General features: G+C 39.6%; 2 protein-coding genes across 19 annotated transcripts in view; one reads left to right on the plus strand and one right to left on the minus strand.

Annotated features, from left to right (window-relative positions):
* ASB7 (ankyrin repeat and SOCS box containing 7) overlaps positions 1-607 on the minus strand; it is a 49,828-nt gene extending 49,221 nt beyond the window's left edge. Inside the window, exon 1 of the mRNA XM_038532661.1 lies at positions 88-607. The gene's annotated coding sequence lies outside the window, so the exon portion shown is untranslated. The remainder of the gene's footprint in view (positions 1-87) is intronic.
* Positions 608-851: 244 nt separating this feature from the next.
* Positions 852-22,348, plus strand: LINS1 (lines homolog 1). 18 transcript variants are annotated; one of them, XM_038532647.1, is made up of 10 exons: positions 884-1,004; positions 1,772-1,807; positions 10,577-10,686; positions 10,928-10,980; positions 14,568-15,077; positions 15,188-15,277; positions 16,116-16,257; positions 17,453-18,043; positions 19,361-19,532; positions 21,366-22,348. In XM_038532647.1, exons 5-10 carry the CDS (start codon positions 14,646-14,648, stop codon positions 22,237-22,239), a joined length of 2,301 nt encoding a protein of 766 aa, XP_038388575.1. In that variant the 5' UTR covers positions 884-1,004; positions 1,772-1,807; positions 10,577-10,686; positions 10,928-10,980; positions 14,568-14,645; the 3' UTR covers positions 22,240-22,348. The 18 variants fall into 18 exon arrangements, with proteins under 18 accessions (XP_038388573.1, XP_038388583.1, XP_038388586.1 ...); XM_038532643.1 differs by lacking the exon at positions 10,928-10,980; XM_038532654.1 differs by lacking the exon at positions 10,928-10,980 and having other exon boundaries at positions 14,704-15,077.
* The last annotated feature ends 415 nt before the right edge of the window (positions 22,349-22,763 follow it).

Raw genomic sequence — 22,763 nt, forward strand, 5'->3', positions numbered from 1 at the left:
GAAGAGTGGTAAGGGCAGGCGGGAAGGAGCAGGGATTCTCCCTCCCCAGCCAGCGCCCGGCCCCTCGGCGGAGGTAACTGACTTTACCTGTCTCCTCAGCTGCTGCTTCTCTTCCTCCTTTCAGGCTTCTCCACACTCACCAACTTCTCCATTGAACAAACACTCCAGGCAGGGCCGGACACGGGTGTTCCTGATCCTTCTCGGTGCCTCACGGCCCCAGCCCGGCGAGCATCCGGACAGCCGGGCAGAACGGAGGCGACGGTCCTGGGCGCCGGGCAGCCTCGGGGCAGGGGTGCAGGGAGGAAGTCCCGGCTCGGGTGGGGGGGCAGCCCCGGTCTGAGGGCTCGGAGCAGGGGCTGCCGCGCTCCGGGCCGGAGGCTCCCAGCTACGGGGGCACACGGGAGGTCTCCGGGCAGCGAAGTCCCAGGTCATACAGGGTCCGAAGTGCCAGCCGCGGGGGCTCCAGGCAGGGGGCTTTCGGGATGCACTTTGCACTGGGCCACCCCCGCCCCCTCCCTCCAGCACTTTGGGGTCACTGGGATGGGACCAAGCCTTCAGCAGCCAATCAGCGGCCGCATAGGAGCCTGAGCCCGGAGCCGTAAACCAGGTCCGGGGTGGGTGGGGGTGGGGGGTGGGGGCGACTTGGTTGGTTGGTTGCTTCCTTCTCTCCTCCTTACCCACGGCAGCCCCCACCCCTTGCCTGCCGTAAAGCCGTCTGCGCATTCGCGACAGTTAGGAGAGGCGTGCCGACCGAGGCTGGGACTCGTTTCGGATTGGCCTCGCTCACTTCCCCCTCGGCTTCCCCCTGAGGCTTCCGACGCTCCGCCCCTGGCGGAGGGACTCGACGCGGTTGCTAAGAGACGCCGTCCGCCGAACGGGCCCTCTGCGCATGCGGGAGGGGAGGTCGGCAGGCGCTTTCCGAGAACTACGGTGGCCGGGAGGGTGCCCCTGGTCCTTGGAGCGGCGGTGCGAAGGCTGAGTCTCCCACGCCAGATCCCCGGCAGGTAACTGGGAGCGGCGGCGAGGAAGGCGTGTGTGCGGCCGACTGAGAGGCTGGTGCAGGAGTCTAAGGTTGGGGAGGCGGCAGTCCCCAGGAAGCGAGGAGAGAGGGACGCCGCGTGCCGCCGCCCGCCCCCCCCCCCCCCCCCGCCCCGCAGCGCTTTTCAGGCGCGGGTGCCGGGTCCGCAGCTCGTCTTTGGGTCCCTGAGGCCCCTTTAGCTACCAGGCTGGGCTTGCCTCGCCCGGCGAGGAAAAGAAGACTCTCTTTGGGATGGCGGTGACGCTGCAAGAGCCTTCCTGCAAGGACAGGCACCCTGACGGATCTCTGACAACGGAGGGGACAGGAGACCGGACCATACGCGAGATGCACCTGTCCATTGAGTGCATGGATTCATTTAGCAAGCGTTTGTTGGCCGGGAGCTGTTTCAGCCGTTAGGGAGACAAGAGGGAACAAGGTAGATGGAATCACTTGTCCCCGTGGAGCTCTCGCTTTAACCAGGGAGACAGATAAACACAAAATTATCAGATAGGGATAACTTATACAAAGGAAGTCGAAGAGAACAATAGGATCGAGTTTGACTAGGACCTGCTGGTTAGAGAGGTAGTCAGGAAAGGTCTCTGAGGAAGTGACATTGGAGCAGCGATCTGAATGAGGAGGAGCCAACCTTGGCACGATCTGGGAGGAGGTGGGGGCGTGGGGAAGAATTTTGCTGGCAGGTAGAATCAACAGTGCAAAGCCTCTGATGCTGGATTAACCTTTGCTGTTTAACAGAAACTGCAAGAAAGAAGATCAGCGTAGTCGAGCAGAGTGAGTAAGAGGGAGGATGATTGGTAATGACGTTGCGGGTGTGGGACAGGCCGCAGATCTTTGCAGGACCTCGTAAGCCATGGTAGGGAAGTGACAGTATCGTATTTATATTCTGAAAAGATCACTGGCTGGCTGCTCACTGGAAAAAAGACTAGCTGGAGCAAGGTTACTGCAAATGTGGAAGGCCACATAGTAATCCAAACAGGCGTTGACGTTATTTTAAACTAAGTCACCTAACACACCGGACATTTGGCTAACACCAATGTCCACATAGAAAGGCCTACTTAGGGGATCCCTGGGTGGCGCAGCCGTTTGGCGCCTGCCTTTGGCCCAGGGCGCGATCCTGGAGACCCGGGATCGAATCCCATGTTGGGCTCCCGGTGCATGGAGCTTGCTTCTCCCTCTGCCTGTGTCTCTGCCTCTCTCTCTCTCTCTCTCTTTCTCTCTCTCTCTCTGTGTGTGTGTGACTATCATAAATAAATAAAATTTTTTAAAAAGGCCTATTTAATTATATAAAGGAAGGAATTTAATATACAATTGCTTTCATGTAAGGAGATGTTATGTGGCAGATAGGAGTCACTGCAAACACTTTGAATTTGTCCCCTGATGTTTTCTTTTACACTATCATTCATTCAAGAGTACACGTTTTGGTGCTTTCCTCATGAGCTACCTATTGGCTTATGTGAGCAAACAGCTCAGTCCTGCCCAGGGAAGCTCATAGTCCCAAGTGTGGGGAAAGCAAACTAGAAAATAATTATAAACAATGCAACGAGGTAAATACTGAGTATAGGTAGTATAGGCAGAGGGAACACTTGGCAGGGCCCCCCTAATACTGAGTTGGATATGTAAAAAGTTTCCCAGGACCGCAGATTTCCAAATTAAAGGTTGGAAGTGAGGGAGAAGGTTGACTATGGCTTAGTCAGAAAGAATGTGCCAAACAAAACTTGGGAACCCTTAAAATGAACGGTTTTGAGGGCCTTAGAGGAAGCCTGTAGCTTAGTTTATGGGGTGGAATTGGTAAGGATTCCAAGAAGCAGATCTTAAAGGACTTGCCAAACTGTGTCCAGGGTTTTGGACTTTGCAGAGGTTTTTCAGAAGAAAGGGGTGCAGGGTGCACTTAGCAAGAAATCTGTTGGTTGTCTGGGGTAGAAGTGGTGTGGAGGGTGAGAGAGGATGGAGGAGAGGAAGGGTTCAGAAAGAGATCCAGATTTCTCAGTGAGAGTAAAGAGAAGTGGGGTGAGGAAGGGTCCAGAAAGAAAGAGGTCCAGATTTCTAGCTTGGATGCCTAGGAGATACAGACACCATAAACTGAGAGGTAGGAGAAAACAAGTTTGAGGGGCCATAGAAGTTGAGTTGAACTTGTGCCAAAGGTACCTGTGGGACCTCCAAGTGGAACTTTGATGGCATTTAGCTACTTGAGTATGGAGCCCAGAAGATAGCTAGACCCTAACTATGGATTCTGGAGTTGTCAGCATGGAGATAATAATTAAATACATTGAGCACCTATGAAATTGCTCTAAGAAGAGAGAGGATACAGGGGACTGAACACTTAAAGATCCCAACATTTTTTCCCCCTGATTTTATAATCTCCCCTGAAATAATTGACATACATAACTATATCAGAATAAGGCATACAGCATGATGGTTCAATTTACATATATTGTGAAATGATTGCCACGATAGATTCAGTTAGCATCCACTTTACTATAGATACAATAAAGAGAAATAAAAGAAAAAGAGAAAAAAATTTTATTGTGATAAAAACTCTTAGGATTTGCTCTCTTAGCAGCTTTAAAGCAATAGTCATCATATTGTACCTTACACTCTTAGCACTTATTTAACCTATAGTTGGAAGTATGTACCTTTTGGCCACCTTCCTCCAGTTCCCCCTCTGGCCCACCCTCTGCTTTTGATAACAAGTTTGATCTCTTTTTCTATGAGTTTGTTTAGATTCCGCATACAAGTGAGATTGTATAGTATTTGTCTTTCTCTAATTTGAATTAGCATAATGCCTTTAAGGTCCATCTGTGTTATTGCAAATGAAACTATTTTCTCATTTTTTATGGCTAGATAATACTCCCATTTTGTGTGTGTGTGTGTATCACAGTTTTTTCATCCATTTAGCTCACTTCCATATCTTGGCTATTACAAATATGCTGTTAGGAACATGGGGGTGCAGATATGTTTTTAAGTTAGTGTTTTTGATTCTTTTGGATATAGTCTGATTTGAAATTGCCATATCATATGGTAGTTTCATTATTAATTTTTTAAGGACCCTCCATACTGCTTTTCCCTAGTGGCTGCACAAATTTACATTGCCACCAGCAGTGCACAAAGATTCCCTTTTCTCCACATCTTGCCAGCATTTGTTGTCTTCTTTTGATGATGGCCATTCTTAACAGCAGTGAGGTGATATCTCATTGTAGTTTTAATTTGCATTTCCCTAATGAATGGTGATATTGAGCAACTTTTCACGTACCTTGTTGGCCTTTTATATATCTTATACGGAAAAAGGTCTAGTTAGCTCCTTTGACCATTTTTAAATTGGATTATTTATGGTATTTTGTTACTGAGTTGTATGAATTCTTTATATATTCTGGGTATTAACCCCTTATTAGATGTATACTTTGCAAACATTTTTTTCTATTCCTCAGGTTTTCTTTTAATTTTGCTGATGATTTATTCAACTATGCAGAAGCTTTTTAGCTGGATATAGTTCTACTCGCTTATGTATTTTGTTGCTTGTGCTTTAGGTGTCATCCAAAAAACTCATTACCAACACCCATGTCAAGGAGCTTTATTCCTATGTTTTCTTCTAGGATTTTCATAGTTTCAGGTCTCATATCTAAGTCTTTCATCCATTTTGAGTTAATTTTTGTTGGGTGTAGATACGGGTCCAATTTAATTCTTTTACATGCAAATATCCAATTATCTCAGCACCATTTATTGAAAATACTCTTTTCTGCATTGAATATTCTTGGCTCTCCCATCAGATATTAATTAGCTCCATACGTGGGGATTTATTTCTGGGCTCTCAAATCTGTTCTGTTGGTCTGTTTTTATGCCAGTACCGTACTGTTTTGGTGACTGTAGCATTATAGTGTAGCTTGGAATCAGGAACTGTGATGTCTTTGTTCTTTCTCAGGAATTTTTATTTATTTATTAATTTATTTTTTAGGCTACTTGGAGTCTTTTGTGGCTCCATATAAATATTAGGAGTATTTTTTCTACTTCTGTAAAAAATACTATTGGACTCTTAGGAGGGATGACATTGAATCTATACATGGTTTTTGGTAGTATTGACATTTTAACAATATTAATTCTTCCAATCCAAGAACATAGGTTACTTTTCCATGTATTTGTGCCTTAGAATTCTATTTTTTTAAGTTTTTATTTATTTATGATAGTCACAGAGAGAGAGAGAGAGGCAGAGACAGGCAGAGGGAGAAGCAGGCTCCATGCACCGCGAGCCTGATGTGGGATTCGATCCCAGGTCTCCAGGATCGCGCCCTGGGCCAAAGGCAGGCGCCAAACCGCTGCGCCACCCAGGGATCCCTGTGCCTTAGAATTCTTTCATCGGTGTCTTGTGATTTTTCAGAGATCTTTCCCCTCCTTAATTACATTTGTTCCTAGGTGTTTTATTATTTTTGATGCTATTATAAATGGGATCAATTTCTTTTTTTTTCCAGAAAATTTGTCATTAGTGCATGGAACTACTACTGATTTTCATATTTAATTTTGTATCCTGAAACTTCAACTGAATTTATTGATATTAGATCTAACATTTTTTTGGTTGAGTCTTTAGGATTTTCTTTATATGGAATCATGTCATCCCCAAATAGAGACAATTTTACTTCTTCCTTTCCAATTTTGATACCCTTTATTTCATTTTCTTGTCTGACTGTTCTCCCAAGGAATTCCAATATTGGAGCATGCTAGGGCATGAAGAAAGGTGAAGAATAGAAGTAGGAGGGCAAAGGGAAGATGTAAGATGCTCTGCAAGATATCCCTTTCCCCTCTATCTTTCTAGGAGAGGGAGGTCCTCTTGTAATTATAGTGGACCAGCTGTAATGGCCTGATGGTAGACAGGGATGATGGAAACCTCTATCCTTTTGTCTTCCAGGCCTTCTCAGTGCCTTAGCCACCCTCATCAGCCTCCCCTAATGTTGGCACTACCCTCGAGTGGTCTGAACAGGTTAGGTAGATTCTAACCACTCATTTATTTATTTGGATAAAATGATTGCTATCTTATTTATTTATCAGAATCCTAAAAGATAGCCTTTGTTCAGAGTGCCTCAGCTTCTGCCTCTAGAATCACAGCATCGTCATTAATGGGGCAATATACAGTATGACCAGTTGGGCTGTGATTACATTTGAACCTATTGTTGCACTAGGCCAAAGCCCAATTTTGAATTGGGCAGAGTTGATTGACAAACTATAATAGTTTTTCATATAAAGAAAAGCATTTTTTTATTGAAACATCGACCATGAAAGTAATTACTTTTCCAAATTTAATATAGGTTGCCTAAGAAAATCTCCTAAAAAAAATAGTGACACTTTTATTGTTATTGTTTTCTGCAAAGAAGGATTAAATCACTAGCAGCTGGTTTTTTGATAATTTTGAAATTGAGTGATGGCAAAATGTCTTTTAATGAATAGACTATGCCCTTAAAATCTACCTAGTTTTCCGTAGGAATATTTTTTAAGAAAATATTTTGTAACATTATTTAAAATACCATTATGCTCAGTTTTTGGTCTAGAAATTTTTTAAATTAAAGTTCTAAAAAAAATAAAATAAAATAAAGTTCTAAAAATAAAGTTCAAATACATTTATATTTAGTTGATATTAGTGAAATCCTATGCATATTAATGCTTGGGATCAGAAGGCTGATGTCCATAGCTGCAATTATTATATATATATTTTTAAGATTTTACTTATTTATTTTAGAAGTAGAGAGCAAGCAGGGGCAGGAACAGAGCAAGAGGGACAAGCAGACTTCCTTGCCAAGTGTGCAGCTGCCATGGGGCTCGATCCCACAATCCTTAGATTATGACCTGAGCCAAAGTCCAGAGTCAGATGCTTAATCGACCTCTGAAATTATTTTATATATATGTGTGTGTGTGTGTGTGTATTTAAAGATTTTATCTATTTATTCATTAGAGACAGAGAGAGAGAGAGGCGGAGACACAGGCAGAGGAAAAATCAGGCTCCATGCAGGGAGCCTGACGTGGGACTCGATCCCAGGACTCTAGGATCACGCCCTGGGCTAAAGGCGGCACTAAACCACTGAGCCACCAGGGCTGCCCTGAAATTATTATATTTCTAATTGAATTGTTAATTTGAGAAATTGTAGATTCACGTGCAGATGTAAGAAATTATACAGAGAGATCCTGTGGACCCTGTGACGAGTTTCTCCAATGGCAGCATCTTTCATAACTGTCATATCAAAACCAGGATATTGACATTAGTATAATCCACTAATCCTGTTCAGATTTCCTATTTTACCTCTAATCATTTATCTATGTGTATATTCAGTTCTATGCAGTTTTTGTTTTGTTTTGTTTTGTTTTGTTTTTGTTTCTGTTTTTTAGTTCTATGCAGTTTTAATCACATACATCGGTTAGTGTTGTCTTCACCAGTTCCATGATTACAAGGATCCTTGTGGTGGCCTTTATAACCCTACCCACTAAGTGGATGGGGGCCTGCCTAACCTCTGACAACCACTAATCTGTTCTCCATCTCTCTAATTTTGTCATTTCAAGAATGTGACCACATGAGGCACCTTCGTGGACCAGTGGTTGAGCATCTGCCTTTGGCTCAAGTTGTGATCCTGGGGTCTTGGAATTGAGTCCCACATCAGGCTCCCTGCGGGGAGCTTGCTTCTCCCTTTGCCCATGTCTCTGCCTCTCTCTCTCTCTCTCTCTCTCTCTCTCTCTCTCTGTTTCTGTCTCTCATGAATAAATAAAATCTTAAAAAAAGAAAAGAATAGAACCACACAATATGCAACCTTCTGTGATTGCCTTTTTTTTCTCTTAGGTTATAATTCCCTAAAAACTATCCAAATTATTGCGTGCATCAATAGTTCTTTCCTTGTTGCTGAGTAGTATTCCAGTATGGTATGGATGTGCAAACCATTCATGCATTGAAGGACATTCGGGTTATCTCCAGTTTTTTGCTATTATGAACCTGCTGTGAACTCTCATGTACAGTTTTTTGTGTGAATATAAGTCTTAATTTTGCTGGAATAAATTAAGTAATAATTAAGTAATTACACACTGCCCAGGTATGTAATTACTAGGTTATATGTTAGATGCAACTACTGCATTGCAAAATTGACCAGAAAGTACAGAAATTTCCCCCCTCCCCTGTATTATCAACACCCCCCCCCCACCAGAGTGATATATTTGTTATAATTGATGAACCTACGTTGACACGTCATTATTACCCAAAGCCCATAGTGCGTGCTAGGGTTCACTCTTGGTGATGTACATATGTACATTCTCTGAGTTTGAACATACAGTGGTACACATCCATCATAATAGGATCATACAGTCTTTTCCCTGCCCTAAAAATCTGTGCTTCACCTGTTCATCCCTTTCCAGCACCCTAGCCCCTGGCAACCACTGATCTTTTTACTGTCTCCATAGTTTTACCTTTTCCAGAATGATGTATAGTTGGAATCATAGAGTATATAGCCTTTTCAGATTGGCTTTTTTTTACTTAGTACTACACATTTACGGTTCCTTCATGTCCTTTCATAACTCGATAGCGTTTCATTTTTAGCACTGAATAATATTCCTTTGTCTGAATATACCACAGTTTATCCATTCACACAGTGAAGGACATCTTCACTGCCTCCAAGTTTTGGAAATTATGAGTAAAGCTGCTCTGTACATCTGTGCAGGTTTTTGTGTTGACATAAATTTCCAACTCCTTCAAGTAAATACCAAGGAGCGCTATTGCTGGAACATATGGTTAAGAGTATGTTTAGTTTTTTAAAGTAACTACCAGACTGTTTTCCAGAGTGACTAACTATATCATTTTATAATCTCAACAGCAATGTAAGAGTAGTCTGGTTCTCCATATCCTCTCCAGAATTTGGCGTCATTAATTTTTATTTCAGTTACAGTGATAGTGGTATTTACTGTGATTTTAATTTACATTTCCCCAGTGGCTAATGTGGTTGAACATCTTTTTGTGCACTTTTTTGCCATCTGTATACTCTCTTCAGAGAAAGGTCTGTTTATGTCTCTTGCCTGTTTCTATTTATTACTATCTTTTGAAATACTGAGTTTTGAGAATTCTTTATATATTGTAGGTATTAGCCCTTTGTTGGATATGTGAATAGCAAATATCTTTCTTAGTCTATAGCTTGTCTTTTCATGCTCTTAATAGAGTCCTTCACAGAGCAAATGTTTTTAATTTTCTTGAGGTCCAGTTTATCAATTTTTACTTTATAGAGTTCTGCTTTGGGGTCACATTTAAGACTTTTTTTGCCTAGCCTTGAATCCTAAAGATTTTTCTCCTGCTTTTTTCTTTTATCCTAAAATCTTGTTTTTAAGTTTTAAGCTTGTGATCTGTTTTAATTTTTGTAAAAGTTTGAAATTATTTTAAACGAGGAAAAACCAAGGTCTTAGTCACCTATATTTATACTGCCTTTATTTTTTTCTTAAAGATTTTATTTATTTATTCATAAGAGACACAGAGAGAGAGGCAGAGACACAGGCAAAGTGAGAAGTAGCCTCCATGCAGGGAGCCCAACGTGGGACTCGACGTGGGACTCAATCCCGGGACCCCGGGATCACACCCCGAGTCAAAGATAGACACTAAACCACTAAGCCACTCAGATGTCCCTGTACTGCCTTTAAACTGTTGATGGGCTGATAAAATATGATCTGTGGATAGTTTGGCTTTTCATCCTGGGTTTGATGTATCTTCTAAAAGTAATTTAATATAAAAATTCAATCAAATGGATGGCTTGATTAATGTTTTAACCTTTAGTTGCTGAGTGTCTTTTGAAAAAATTGATCTTGGTTTGCACTCGAAAGTTTTATAGTAATTCACCTTGAGCTTAGATATTCTGCAGCATGTGCAAATGTCTAAGGAGGAGTATTCCGATTTACAGTATTACGGGAGAAAATCTAGAAAGTGTTAAAAATTAGACTGTGTGAATTACCATTTTCACTTAGGAAGCTTATTAGAGACCCTTTATGCATCCATTGTCCTGAGAGTTAGAGCATCAGAGGAAATTTGAGGAAGACCACAGGCTTTGATATTAGTTAGACTTTGTGTGTCCAAAGCCTGGCTCTGCCACTTAACTAGCCCTGTAACTTAGTCTCTCCTTGCCTTAATTTCCTTATTTTAAAATGGATGTGATAATTATCCACCTCATAAAGCTATTGTGAAGCTATTATTTATTTTTTTTTTAATTTTTATTTATTTATGATAGTCACACAGAGAGAGAGAGAGAGATAGAGACATAGGCAGAGTGAGAAGCAGGCTCCATGCACCGGGAGCCCGACGTGGGATTCAATCCCGGGTCTCCAGGACCGCGCCCTGGTCCAAAGGCAGGCGCTAAACCGCTGTGCCACCCAGGGAAGCTATTATTTAAAACAGTGTTTGGCACATAGTATGCACTCAATAAATTGTAGCAATTCTTTTTCTTTTTTTAGATTTTATTTATTTGAGAGAGCACAAGTTGGGGGAGGGGGAGAGGGAAAAGCAGACTCCCTGCTGAGCAGGGACCTTGACAAGGGGCTCCATTCTAGGACCCCAAGATCATGACCTGAGCCGAAGTCAGCCACTTAACCAACGGAGCCACCCAGGTGCCCCTAAACTTTAGCAATTCTTATTCCTGAAGCATCGATTTTGTGTGAAGGTAAGTGGGAATATATTACTTTTATATTAAGACACGTATGGTTTAGTTAGGAATAGAATACACAATTCAAATAATTTATAGCACTTAAACAGTAAAAGACTTGAGGCAAATTTTATGCTTTTATCCTCTTCGGCCACTGGTATTCATTCTCTGCCAAGAGGTATTTTCTGAAAAAACTCTTTGAAACACTACCCATTCCTTGTCCTAATTAGACCTTTCCTAATATTTGTTTCCTTTTCAGGCTAGACAGATCTTTCACATATATCCAGTATAGCTGGTTTAAAAGCTTGTCTGGTAGGTATACCTTCCTCCAGACCAGCATGGAAATGCGCTTGAAATGTACTACCCTTGTAACAGACTCTTCAGGAAAAAAAGTGTGGTTGGTCAAATACCCTAGTTCATTTTTTCAGGATTTGTCCTTTCCTTTAATACTATTAATTCCTTAAAAAAAAAAAAAAAAAAAAAAAAAAGCTACAATTCTCAATAGGCTACACACAGACATTTGTTTCAATGCAGATTTCTTTGGCCAGCATCAATATTTTAAAAGACATTGTAATGAAGAAGGATTGATGCTTAGTCACAGTGGAACCAGCCTAGCACCTATCCTCTTTGTACCTGTAAAGGGAAGGAAAAATTCACCCTCTACCCTTCAACATCTTCTAGCTGGACTAAGAATTAAATTTATAAGAGACAAATTAACAGAAAAAAAACAGAGTTTTATTACCTAGGCGCAGAGGCCATGGAATGACATTGACAACTAAAGATATGACCAAGATAGGCAGTTTTTATACTTTCTAGACAAAGAGACAGTAAATCTGTGAAGAATTGACAGGACAGAGAAAACTTAACTTTGGGGGCTCTAATTAAGTAAGGAATTCTTAAGAGAATTTGGATTGTGCTAGTAAAATAGTAAAAAAGTAAAAAGGGTTGTTTATATTAGCCTTCCTGGTTCTAAATGTCCTATCTCTGGACATCAGAATGTCTCTACCTCCTCTGATACTCAGAGGACACATCTCCCATGGGAGATTTATTTCCTGCATAACATAGGGTCTCAGTATCTTTCCTGCACAGGCTGTCTCTGAAGCAACTTTTATTTAAAATAATGTGCCAGAGTGACACATTTGGGGCAGCCTGTCCTTGGCACCCCTACACCTGCCTGGCATTTATTGGCCCCCAGTTCATGCTTTTCAGTCTGATTACTCACAACCACTCTTATCAAAGGAACTGGGTCCCACGATGATAGAGAACAGCCCATTTCCCCTTGAAATGGTTGCTTGCTTGTCTATGTATCTATTTATTTACTGGTATTCACTAGTTTTGCATGCTGAAATGTTTGAACCACTAGAAATCAAGGCCCCTTTATGTACGTCAAAAATAACTGAGTAACTACAATCTTATTCGTGGTAAAATTTAAGAACTTGAGATTTGTAGAAATATTATTGAAAGTGGTTTTTTTTTTTTTAAGATTGATTTATTTATTTGAGAGAGAGCGCAGGGGGAGGGGCAGAGGGAGAGAAACCCGAGCAAACTTCACACCAAGCACACAGCCCAGTGTGGGGCTCAATCCCACAACCCTAAGATCCTGACCTGAGCCAATACCAAGAGTCAGATATCTAACTGACTGAGCCGCCCAGGTGCCCCTTACTGGAAGTATTGTTACTTCTATAGCATTGAAATAAAACGCATTCCATTTGTGGCTAAAAATTATAATAATGGACTTGCACATCTGATATTAGTTAAAACCTTAAAATAGTTTATTGTCACAGAATGTTTGACATATTAAAATGTCAGTAGTTTATGTCAACTTCAATAAAAGATGCCAGCAGTTTTATTGGGAAAAATGTTATTGTCATAACTAAAATATAAGGTGAAATAAATACAATGAAAGTAGACTCTGAAGTAGATTATGAAAGCTAGCTTCTGATTTGTGGCAGAAAAAACTTACCAGATGATTAAGAAGATAATTTGATTCAGGCTCTTGCAACAGGGAGAATGTCCATTAAAATGGGACATCTCTCAAAGAAGAAAATGTGGGGACTTAATGAAATGAGATGAGTCAAAGAGGAAGTGTAGAAGTGAGACCTATTGGGAATATGGTGAGCCCTTTCTTGGAACATTAACCATTTTTGCTTTCTGGGAGCAGTATTCTGGTAATAGAGAACATTGATCCCTAATAGATGGAACAAGGTTGCTGATAATTAGTTATGTTTCCAAGTCCTGTGGCATGTTCACCACAGTTTGAAAAGAGGATTCAAAGAAACCAAAGTCTCATTCATAATTTAAGTTAAAATCTATAGGCTTCTTAATATTTATTTTTATACTATAGGACAAAAACAAGGTAGTTTTGTCTTGTGGGGATGATCAGGAGATCAAACTCCTTAGAAGCTAATAAGCAAGGGGAGAAACCGATGGAGAGGAAGGTGTCAAGACCAGGGGCAGGTCAGTGGGTCACATTGTCGAAGTAAGACCCAATGTTAGTGACAGTCCCCTAGGACTCTTCCAGGGAGGACAGGGGGTAAAGATGGGCTGGGCATTCATAAATGAGCTGGAGTAGATGAGGGAAGTCCTTGGACTTCATTAAAGGATAAATTGGAAGCGGACAAAGTCATGACCCATACAAAATCAACTTGTATCGGCAGTTTTATTTAACTCATTAACTAATGAAAGAACTGGGCAAATGTCACAACGATTTTAAAGGAAAAGTTAAAGAACCATAATTTATGTGGAGTAAAGGAATGTTGAACTGAGTTTACAAACAGAAGTGCAACTAGCTCCCCCCTACCCCACTGCTGAGGGAAGGGTTGCCCCTCCAGCAGACAATTATTTGCATGTCTGTAGACAAGAATTATTTGCATTCCCATCAGCAATCTACAATTTACAAAGGCTCAAAGGTAATTAAAGGACTGAGCCCCAAAGGATCATATAATTCCCAGAGGCTCAGCATTCCACTGGAAGTATATTCAGGAATCTCTAGCTTCTGCCAAAGTCTTAAATTTTTCCCTGCCATGCTTGGTCTGTAAGTAACTACATTAATACTCCTGTTACTCATAGTATTTCCTCTAACGGTCATCTATCAATGATTGTCCATATTCCTTGCTTTATAAGCCATGTCTGACCATCAGTGTCCTTTCCCTTTTCTCCACTCTTACTGATCTCCATCATGACGGAGTCTGAGACAACAGGAGTGTCAAAAGCTGTATCCAGCTACAAGGACAGTGTGTTCATGTTTAGATTACTTTTGCTTAACATCTTATCTTTTTCTTGGCATGGCATTTTTCATTTTTCTCTTTACTGTTGAAAGTACTGAACAAGGATCTTCCTATTATCATTTAATTTTAAGTTGGGAATTAATCCTCAATAACCACAATAGCTTGACCACATAGCGTTCCAGCTAGGCTTTCATCTGTTAAGTTAAAGGTGGAAGTTAATGAATTGGAGGTGGCCCTGTGAGTGTCAGCCTGGGTGGTTATGCCCTTCCAAGGGACATACTACTGGCATCCAGTGGATAGAGGCCAGGAATGCTGCTAAACTTCCTACACTGCACAGGCCAGCTCCACACAACAAAATTATCCAGTCCCTAATGTCAGCAGTGCCAAGGTTGAGGGGCCCTCATGGGCCGCTGAAAAATGTTAAAGGAAAGGCAAAGTTTCTGCTCTGATAAAATTAAAAATAATTTTACAGTCTTAAATCTGTATGGAAAGCATACATTTCATTTTTATGGTCTTAAAATAATCTTATTACCAGTTTTCCATTTTAGAAATTAAGCAATCAGCGTTAGCGTTAACTTGAGAGACTAAGTGATTAAGTGGAAACAGATGCCTTTCCCCTGTAATATGATGCATATAACGTTTGTAATTTTAAAATTATTGTTCCTATTTTAGGTGTTACTGAAGAAACATCTTACAGATTTGTCGCATTTCTGAGATTAATATTTACAGTTTGGAGTTGTCAGCTTTCTCATGAGATATGTTTTGGCAGTCCCAATGGTCCCAATGAAAGCTTTCTTTGACATTTTAGAACAATTATACAAGAAGGTACTTCTGGGAGCCACACTTGAAAATGAGAGCCATGATTACATCTTTTATCTCAACCCAGCATCTTTAGATCTAGATTGCTCTACAACTACCTCTTCAGAATGCTCAAACCACCATGATGTCCAGGGCAGGCATCAGCCATCCTCTGCCAATTTGGCTTCCATTTCTGTAGTGCCTGTGCGTTTGAAGAAACACTCGCCAATATTCAGTGCCCGAGAAATAACGCTCCTTCAGTTAACAGTAATCAAAGTGATGATAACCAGAATATTGTCTGCCGAAACGGACTCCCATGCAAAGGAGAAATACAGAGATGTAATTAAAATTCTTCTAAAATCATCTGACATCGATTCTAAATTAGTAAGCCATTTGTCTTTTGGGGGTTTTTTGTTTGTTTAGATCCATCTTTTTAAAACAAAAGTTTTTAGAACATTCAGCAATCGTGGGTAAATTTATTTGTTTTCCTGTAGACCTGTTTGTTCCAAAACTCGGATAAATTGTTATGTCACATGGCTGCAAAGTGCCTTGCGCTACTTCTGTATTTCCAACTGAGGGAAAAGGTATGATAAGTAATCAAATTATGTTATTTCTTTTACAGTTTCTTTAAAATTGTTCTTTAGCACCGGATCTTACCCTTCAAGTGGTTGTATCAATAAAATGTTTGCTCATTTAATAATATATAAATCCACAAAAGTGTAAGAATACTATAATAGTGACATGTACCAAAAATTAGTCTTAAATATGTCATAAATCATTATAAATTAAATTCTTCACCCAAAGGATGGGTTTCAAGTCAGTCCATAACTTCTTTTCAGTTTCTCAAAGGAACAGGTAGGCCTCCTTCCTTTTCTCAAAAAAAAAAAATTAAAAAGATTAGGAACCTCCGCTGGAGACCAAGGCCATTTTGAAAGGTTTAATATCAATAAGTTCTAAGAATGAGCATGATGAAAAAAAAAACAAATTGAGCATCAGATTTTTCTCTTATCTCTGCATTAGTTAATAAATGTAAGCATTTACTGATTTATTTCAGCTATAATTACTTGTTCCTTTCTCAAAATAACATTTTTTTAAATACCAAAAGGTGGTATTTGTAGTAAAAAATTTGAGAAATGAGAGAACGTATGAAGAACAAAATAAAAAGCACACATCATTCTACCAACCTAGAAATAATCACCACTAATGTTTTTATGTTCCCAGTTGAGCCTTTATTTCTATGGCACACTGAGCTTTTTTACTTAAAGGATATTAGGATATTTGTTTTACCAAAAACTGTACTTTTGTTTTGTTTTGCAAGCGTAAACAATGTTATATAGAGTTGTACTGTATATAATAGATAATTTGCAATTATAAAGAAAATTTTCTATTACAACTTGCTTCTTTTTGTTTTCTCACTTATAGATAACATTGAGTAATTCCTGGGTTGCTTTTTGCCAAAAAAATCTCTCTGAATACCCTGAAAATGAGAAGGTGGTATATTGCCTCTGGACCCTTACTGTTATAATAAAAGAAATCTTTAAAGATACATGTTCACAAAAAACAGGTACAAATTATGATTCCCTATGAATATCATTCTTTTGCTTCCAAGGAGCATTATGTTTATATTGAGGATTAAAACTTAATTTACAGCATCTGATCTGTCCCAAAGTATGAAAAACTAAAGAATCTCATTCCAAATTTTTTGACTGAAGATACCTTTTTGGGGATCCCTGGGTGGCTCAACGCTTTAGCGCTTGCCTTCAGCTCAGGGTGTGATCCTGGAGTCCCGGTTTCGAGTCCCCCATCAGGCTCCCTGCATGGAGCCTGCTTCTCCCTCTGCCTGTGTCTCTGCCTCTCTCTCTGTGTGTGTCTCTCATGAATAAATAAATAAAATCTTAAAAAAAAAAAATTCTTGAAGATACCTTTTTAAAAATAAAACATCATAAGGCAAAAATTAAAGCTATTCTATATCACTTTTGATATTTGTAAAATGGATAATTAACCATGGTTATTAGCTGTTATTTGTTTGTTTCAAGTTTTTATTTTTAAGATTTTATTTCTTAGAGCAAACGAGAGTGAGCAAGCAAGCAGAAGCAGGAGGAAGAGCAGAGGGAGAGGGAGAAGCAGGCTCCCCACTGAGCAGGGAGCCCAAAGCAGGGCTTGATCCTAGGACCCTGGGATCATGACCGGAGCCAAAGGCAGATGCTTAACCGACTGAGTCACCCAGGTGCCCCTCAAGTTTTTATTTAAATTCTAATTAGTTAACATATACTGTAATACTGGTTTCAGGTGCAGAATTTAGTGATTCATCACTTAACATATAACACCCAGTACTCAACACAAGTGCCCTCCTTAATGCCTGTCACACAATTAGCCATCCCCCTCCCATACCTTCCCTCCACAACCCTCAGTTTGTTCTCTGTAGTTAAGAGTATATATTCTGGTTTGCCTCTTTTTTCTTTCTCTTCCATGTTCATCTGTCTTGTTTCTTAAGTTCATATATAAGTGAGGATTGAGGATAAGGATATCTGGCTCTATCCACATCATTTCTTATGTCAAGATTACATTCTTTTTTATGGCTGAGTAATAATTGTGTATGTATACCACATCTTACTATCTGTTATTCTGTGTTCACATTAAATAAACCAAATCCATTTTTTCATCTTATAAAGTGATAATATTCATAAAAACTGAATTGCAAATTGTTTTAAGAAGCGTTTATTTTTCCTCATTTATAATTACTGTTTTTATCATTACAGAAATTTTAAAGCAGTTCCTGACTCCTTTTGATACTATTTTTCAAGTTTTTTACACTTCCTTATTTTCTCTGCATTTCAAGAGCTGTCAAGACACCTCTAAAATAATAAACAGCATGATATGTTCCCTGGAATTGCTTGAACTTCTTATAGCTTCCAGAATCCATCTGAAACTACATTTCACTTGCCAGAGGATTTTATTTTTGAAACCTTCTTGTGTGCTAGATGTCATTACCTGGCCTGTTGAGGCTTTTGTCAAAAGGAAGTTCATCATATTCATCAAAAAGTGCCTTCTCTGGAAAGTGGGTGAAGACCTTTGTTGGGGATCTGGCCCTGCCCTGATGCCACCAGACCAGCATTTAGATGTAGACATGTTGGCTTTAGCGGATGCTGTTTTGCAAGCTGTGGATTTGGGTTTATTGAAGACGTTGTCTGTCCGTGGAAAACCTCCCTGCTTTGGTGGAGATGAAGTTCAACCTGCATGTGAGTGTGTCCATGGTCCAGATCACGTGATTCTCAGAGCAGCAAGCCTACTTATCATTAAATCCTTAGAAATCAAGTTTCAAAGTTGTGCTTCAGCAAATGAAATAAAAGGTAATTCTCTGAACTCCTTTTATATGCAAAGTAATGAGGAATTGCTTATTCATATGAAGTAGTACATAATTATCAAATCTCAGGACTATAACCCCACTAATTTAATCTATATTTTATCATAATTATAATTTATCAAATTTTCTTTTAAAAAAGGATTAGGATTACATTAAGAAACATGTCAACATTTTGTGGGGTGAACTGAATTTGTATGGCATTTTTAATGACTAAAAACAGAGGTGCTATTGAGTTACCTCAAAGCAAGTGATAGTAGCCAGTTCAATTCAGATATTTGTAGTATTTCATTAGTATTTCCTTCCTAAAATTGGGTAACTACCAGTGTAGATTATCAACACTAGAAAATGAAGTGAAACTAACATGTGAGACGTTGCATCTATTAAGAAATTGTTGCATATAACTTCCAGGATCTTAACTCCACATGTCCTCCATTTCATCTGCTAAAAAGGAATAGTAGATGTCTCTAAACAAGCAGTATATAGTTTTAGTGAGAGGTTTGAATTGTAAGCAGCAACTTCCTTAAACTGCTTTGGATGTCCTCGAACATGTAATTACTATGTGTTAGATCTCATTCTCTGTGGTTATAATTTACAACACTAGGTGGCATATGTTCTATAATTCAGAGTTTTAAGTTACAGTTAAAACTCCTCAAATCCTTTTTGGCTTTTGTGCTTAATGGTACTTTCTTTTAATACTTCAAAAAAAATTTTTTTTTCCTCTTATTTTGAAGGCAAATGATTTTTGCTTGGTTGCGTTGTTGCCTCTAGTAACAGCTGCAGCATCCAGTGAAGTGCTGTCTTGCCTACTACTCATTCATTTATATGCTGTTAGCAAGAATTCATGTGACTCTAATTTCTCCTAAATAATTATCTGGCACTTGTGGCAAGTGGATAATCTGGTTGTACTTTTTTTTTTTAAGATTTTATTTATTTGTTCATGAGAGATACGCAGAGACAGGCAGAGACATAGGCAAAGGGAGAAGCAGGCTCCCTGTAGGGATCCTGATGAGGGACTTCATCCCAGGACCTGAGCTGAAGGCAGACAGACATTCAACCACTGAGCAACCCAGGTGCCCCTGGTTGTACATTTTGATTGTATCCTTTTGAGTGACTCACTTTTTTCCTCTGACATGGTTTCCTTATTTGCAAAGTAGAGACAGTTCCTCACTCACAGGCTTTTTGAAAGTGAATTAATGATCATGCATGTTGGATTACTTGAAATGCAATAATTTTATATATAGGCAACACATTAATGCGTTCATCAGCAGTTGTCCACTCTTTGAAATTTGCATTTTTTTTGAAGTTGATTTACAGAGTTTCATGTCTGAGTTATTGACATTCTTAAAGCCTCATCTTCAGCCCTCTCTTCAGTCACACAATCCATGTGAGTGGATCTCCAGGGTCTTCATAGAACAAGATGATGACATGCTGGAGGCCGCCAAAGCATCACTGGGCATCTACCTAAAGTTGACCAGGTTAGTATATTTTAAAGTAATTTTGCTAACTACATGCCAGCAAAGCAGAAAACATTTTTAATAATGTGCTGGACATACTATTTACTTTCCATCATTAAGGGGGAAAAAATCCCTAACAATCTTGTGGTTTCCTTATAAGTTCCAATTCCTTGCGTTACCCCTGCCCTACATAAAAATGAGATTACATTTGTGTTCTCATTATGAAAACTTGGCTGGGTAGGCAGATCTAGGGTAGTAGAAGTAGACTAGGAAGCTAGAAAGCATGGATTCTGATTTAGCTTCCATTTTACCTGTGCAATCAGGAGTAAGCTAGTATCATTGTCTGAACTTTAATTTAATTTATGTTTAAAAATGCTTTTCACCCCCAAGACTGACTCTTCCAAAATGAGCTTCCATGTGGTCATTTTTACCTTTTTAAAAAGGTGACTACAAACTTGTAAGTAACCAAAGCAACAACTCAAAATTTTCATGTTATTATACAGCTGAACTAGGGCTGATAGCAACTCGAGGCAGATACTGAGGTTGGTTATGAAGCTATGTCACTGAAGACACTGTATGCTCACCCTATTTCTGCTTTATGAAAGCCACTGTACACAGGGTCATGTCATCCCATGGCAAATGTCTGTAATTGGTTATGAAGCTCATAACTGATGACCTTTTACACTACTTCTGCTCTGCTTTATTAAAACCCTAAAGTATTTGCTTTATTTCCATCCTTTCTTGGCTTCAGAGAAAGGGATTTCTTACTAATGACCGATGGTGTAAAGCTCTGCTGCCAGTTCTTGTATTATGGCACTATTGGCAGTGGCTGCTTTCAGATTGTAAGTGTTTGAGGCCAATTTTCAAAAGGTTCTAATCAAGAACACAAAACTCCTGCATGTGATTTGAATTAGGCTCCTAAACAGTGAGATAAAAATTCAGTCTGGAAAAGCACATGCTTATTAGAATAGATCTCTGTTGTACTCAAAGCAGACTTCTTACTGCTTAGGAAAGAGAAAGCCTCAGAATTAAATCTAGAACTTTTTTCACCTCAGTGTGGCCAAAGAGGCATGTGCTCATGCCATATGTAATTTTTTTTTAATGTAACTATACTAGTTACAATAGTTTTATTGAAAAGGATAGAAATGAACACAAACTACTAGTCTAAGCAAAAAACAAAACAAAAAAAGAAATGGAATTTATTAGCTCACAATTGGAAATTCATTCCAAGGGGGCATGTTGGCATCAGACATCACTGTATAATGGGATTCAGTCGCGTCATTGATCATTGCTCTTTTTCTCTCTCTTGCAACTCTGAATTCATTCTCAGGGCTTCCAGCAATGCCTAGCTTATAGTTATCATCTCTAATAGCTCCAGCAGAAGTCCCAGGGTGGGGGGATCTGATTAGCCTGCTTGGGTCACAGATCCATGTTGGAAGCAATCATTGTAGCCAGGTGCATGAGGCACTCTGACTGGTCAGTCTGGGTCCCATTCCCAGCCCTACTGAGGAGAGCATGGAAGGAAAGGAAGGAGGTCAGTCTCCAGCCCCATGTTACCCTGCGTAATTAGTTACTTGTAGCAATGAGGATGTTAAGACACAGGAAGACAGAGGACTTTTGTTCAGCAGACAATGACCAGAACTACCAAATTCAGTGGATTTTATTTATTTTATTGAGCTAGATTTATATAGAGTTTGTAGAGGAAGAGATTGTTTTGAATTTTTTTTCTTTTAAAAGAATACATGGATTATTAAAAGTAATCTGCTGGGGAATCTGTGGTATGTGAATTATATGTTAAAACTGTTACTTTTGTAAAAAGTCATTAATCTTGGGTCTTCTCACCTTCATTTTCAGACAGTGTAAAGCTACTGAAGGCTTGACCCAAGAAAAAGAAATGTGGAACCATCACACACATAAATATGGCTACAATCCACACTGTATTTTCTTATTCTTATTGAAAAATATAGGATTTGATTCTTCAGTTCTTCTTGACTTTTTGATTTCATCAGAAACCTGTTTCCTTGAATATTTTGTTAGATATTTAAAATTACTGCAAAAAGATGGGGCTAGTTTTTTCACAATTTGCAAATATTTTGATGTAACCGAACTTAAAGATAGCATAAATATTTGTGGTTGTAGCTCCTCACTTGTCCAAGACCGAAGCAGCAACCAAACTGAACTTAGCCTTTGGGCTGCTCTTGGTAGTCACAGAAATGCCCACGCTTCAGTCCCCTGGGCTTCCAATGCTTCTGGACCTCTGAACCAGCCTGTGATGTCCAAGGAACCCCACGTCACGCTCCAGGCTGCTGCTGGTCTGTCTCCCCCACAAGCTTCTCAAAGTCTGGTAGATTATGACAGCTCTGATGATTCTGAAGTAGAAGTCACAGACCAGCACTCAACAAACAGTAAACAAACATCTTTACAGCAAGAAGCAAAGAAGAAATTTCAGGACACAGTTAGAACAGGTCCAGATGAAAAAGAACTTAGCATGGAGCCTCAATCAAGGCCTCTGGTTCCAGAACAATCTAATATTAATATTCCCTTCTCTGTTGACTGTGACATCTCCAAAGTAGGAATATCTTACAGGACACTGAAGTGCTTTCAGGAGCTACAGGGTGCCATTTACCGTTTGCAGAAAAAAAATCTTTTCCCCTATAATGCCACAGCACTTTTGAAGTTGTTAAAACATACTGAGTCAATATATAATGAGAGCATGAACTCTTTGTAAAACAGTAGCATTTTGTTACCAGGAACTGTTTTTTCCTGCTATAAATTATGCCTTAATGAGATAATAGTAAATTAAATAAATAAATAAATAAATGTACTCGCTAAATCAAGTTTATCTTTTTGCCTTTTCAAAGTAACCTAGTGACTGAATAAGACACCTCGTCTGATACAGTTGTACATCATTTGAAATTTACAGACGTTCAAACTTTATGCAGATTTGGGATATTATATGAGTCCACTTGAGCTGCTGTAACAAATCACCAAAATTTGGCAGCTTAAAACAACAGAAATCTATTCTCTCGTAGTTCTGGAGGCTAAAAGTCTATAATTAAGGTGCCAGCCAGGCCATGCTTTCTCGCAAGGCTCTAGGGAAGAATCCTTCCCCACCCATTCTTGTTCTTTGGCAATTGTTGGCCATCCTTAGTGTCCTGTAGCTTGGAGCTGTGCCAGGACAGTCTCTTCCTCTGTTGTCACATGAGGTTTTCCTGGCGTGTCTGTATCTGGTTTCCCTCCTGGCGACACCAG

Source organism: Canis lupus, chromosome 3, assembly GCF_011100685.1.
Source record: "Canis lupus familiaris isolate Mischka breed German Shepherd chromosome 3, alternate assembly UU_Cfam_GSD_1.0, whole genome shotgun sequence".
NCBI classification, from domain to species: domain Eukaryota; kingdom Metazoa; phylum Chordata; class Mammalia; order Carnivora; family Canidae; genus Canis; species Canis lupus.

What these genes read in the sequence shown, in the direction of transcription:
- LINS1 (XM_038532645.1), top strand. Translation starts at nt 14,646, where the DNA reads ATGAGATATGTTTTGGCAGTCCCAATGGTCCCAATGAAAGCTTTCTTT. An exon ending in ATTTCCAACTGAGGGAAAAG is followed by an intron (nt 15,278 to 16,115) that starts GTATGATAAGTA and finishes TCTCACTTATAG; the next exon opens with ATAACATTGAGTAATTCCTG. An exon ending in TTCAGCAAATGAAATAAAAG is followed by an intron (nt 18,044 to 19,360) that starts GTAATTCTCTGA and finishes TTTTTTTTGAAG; the next exon opens with TTGATTTACAGAGTTTCATG.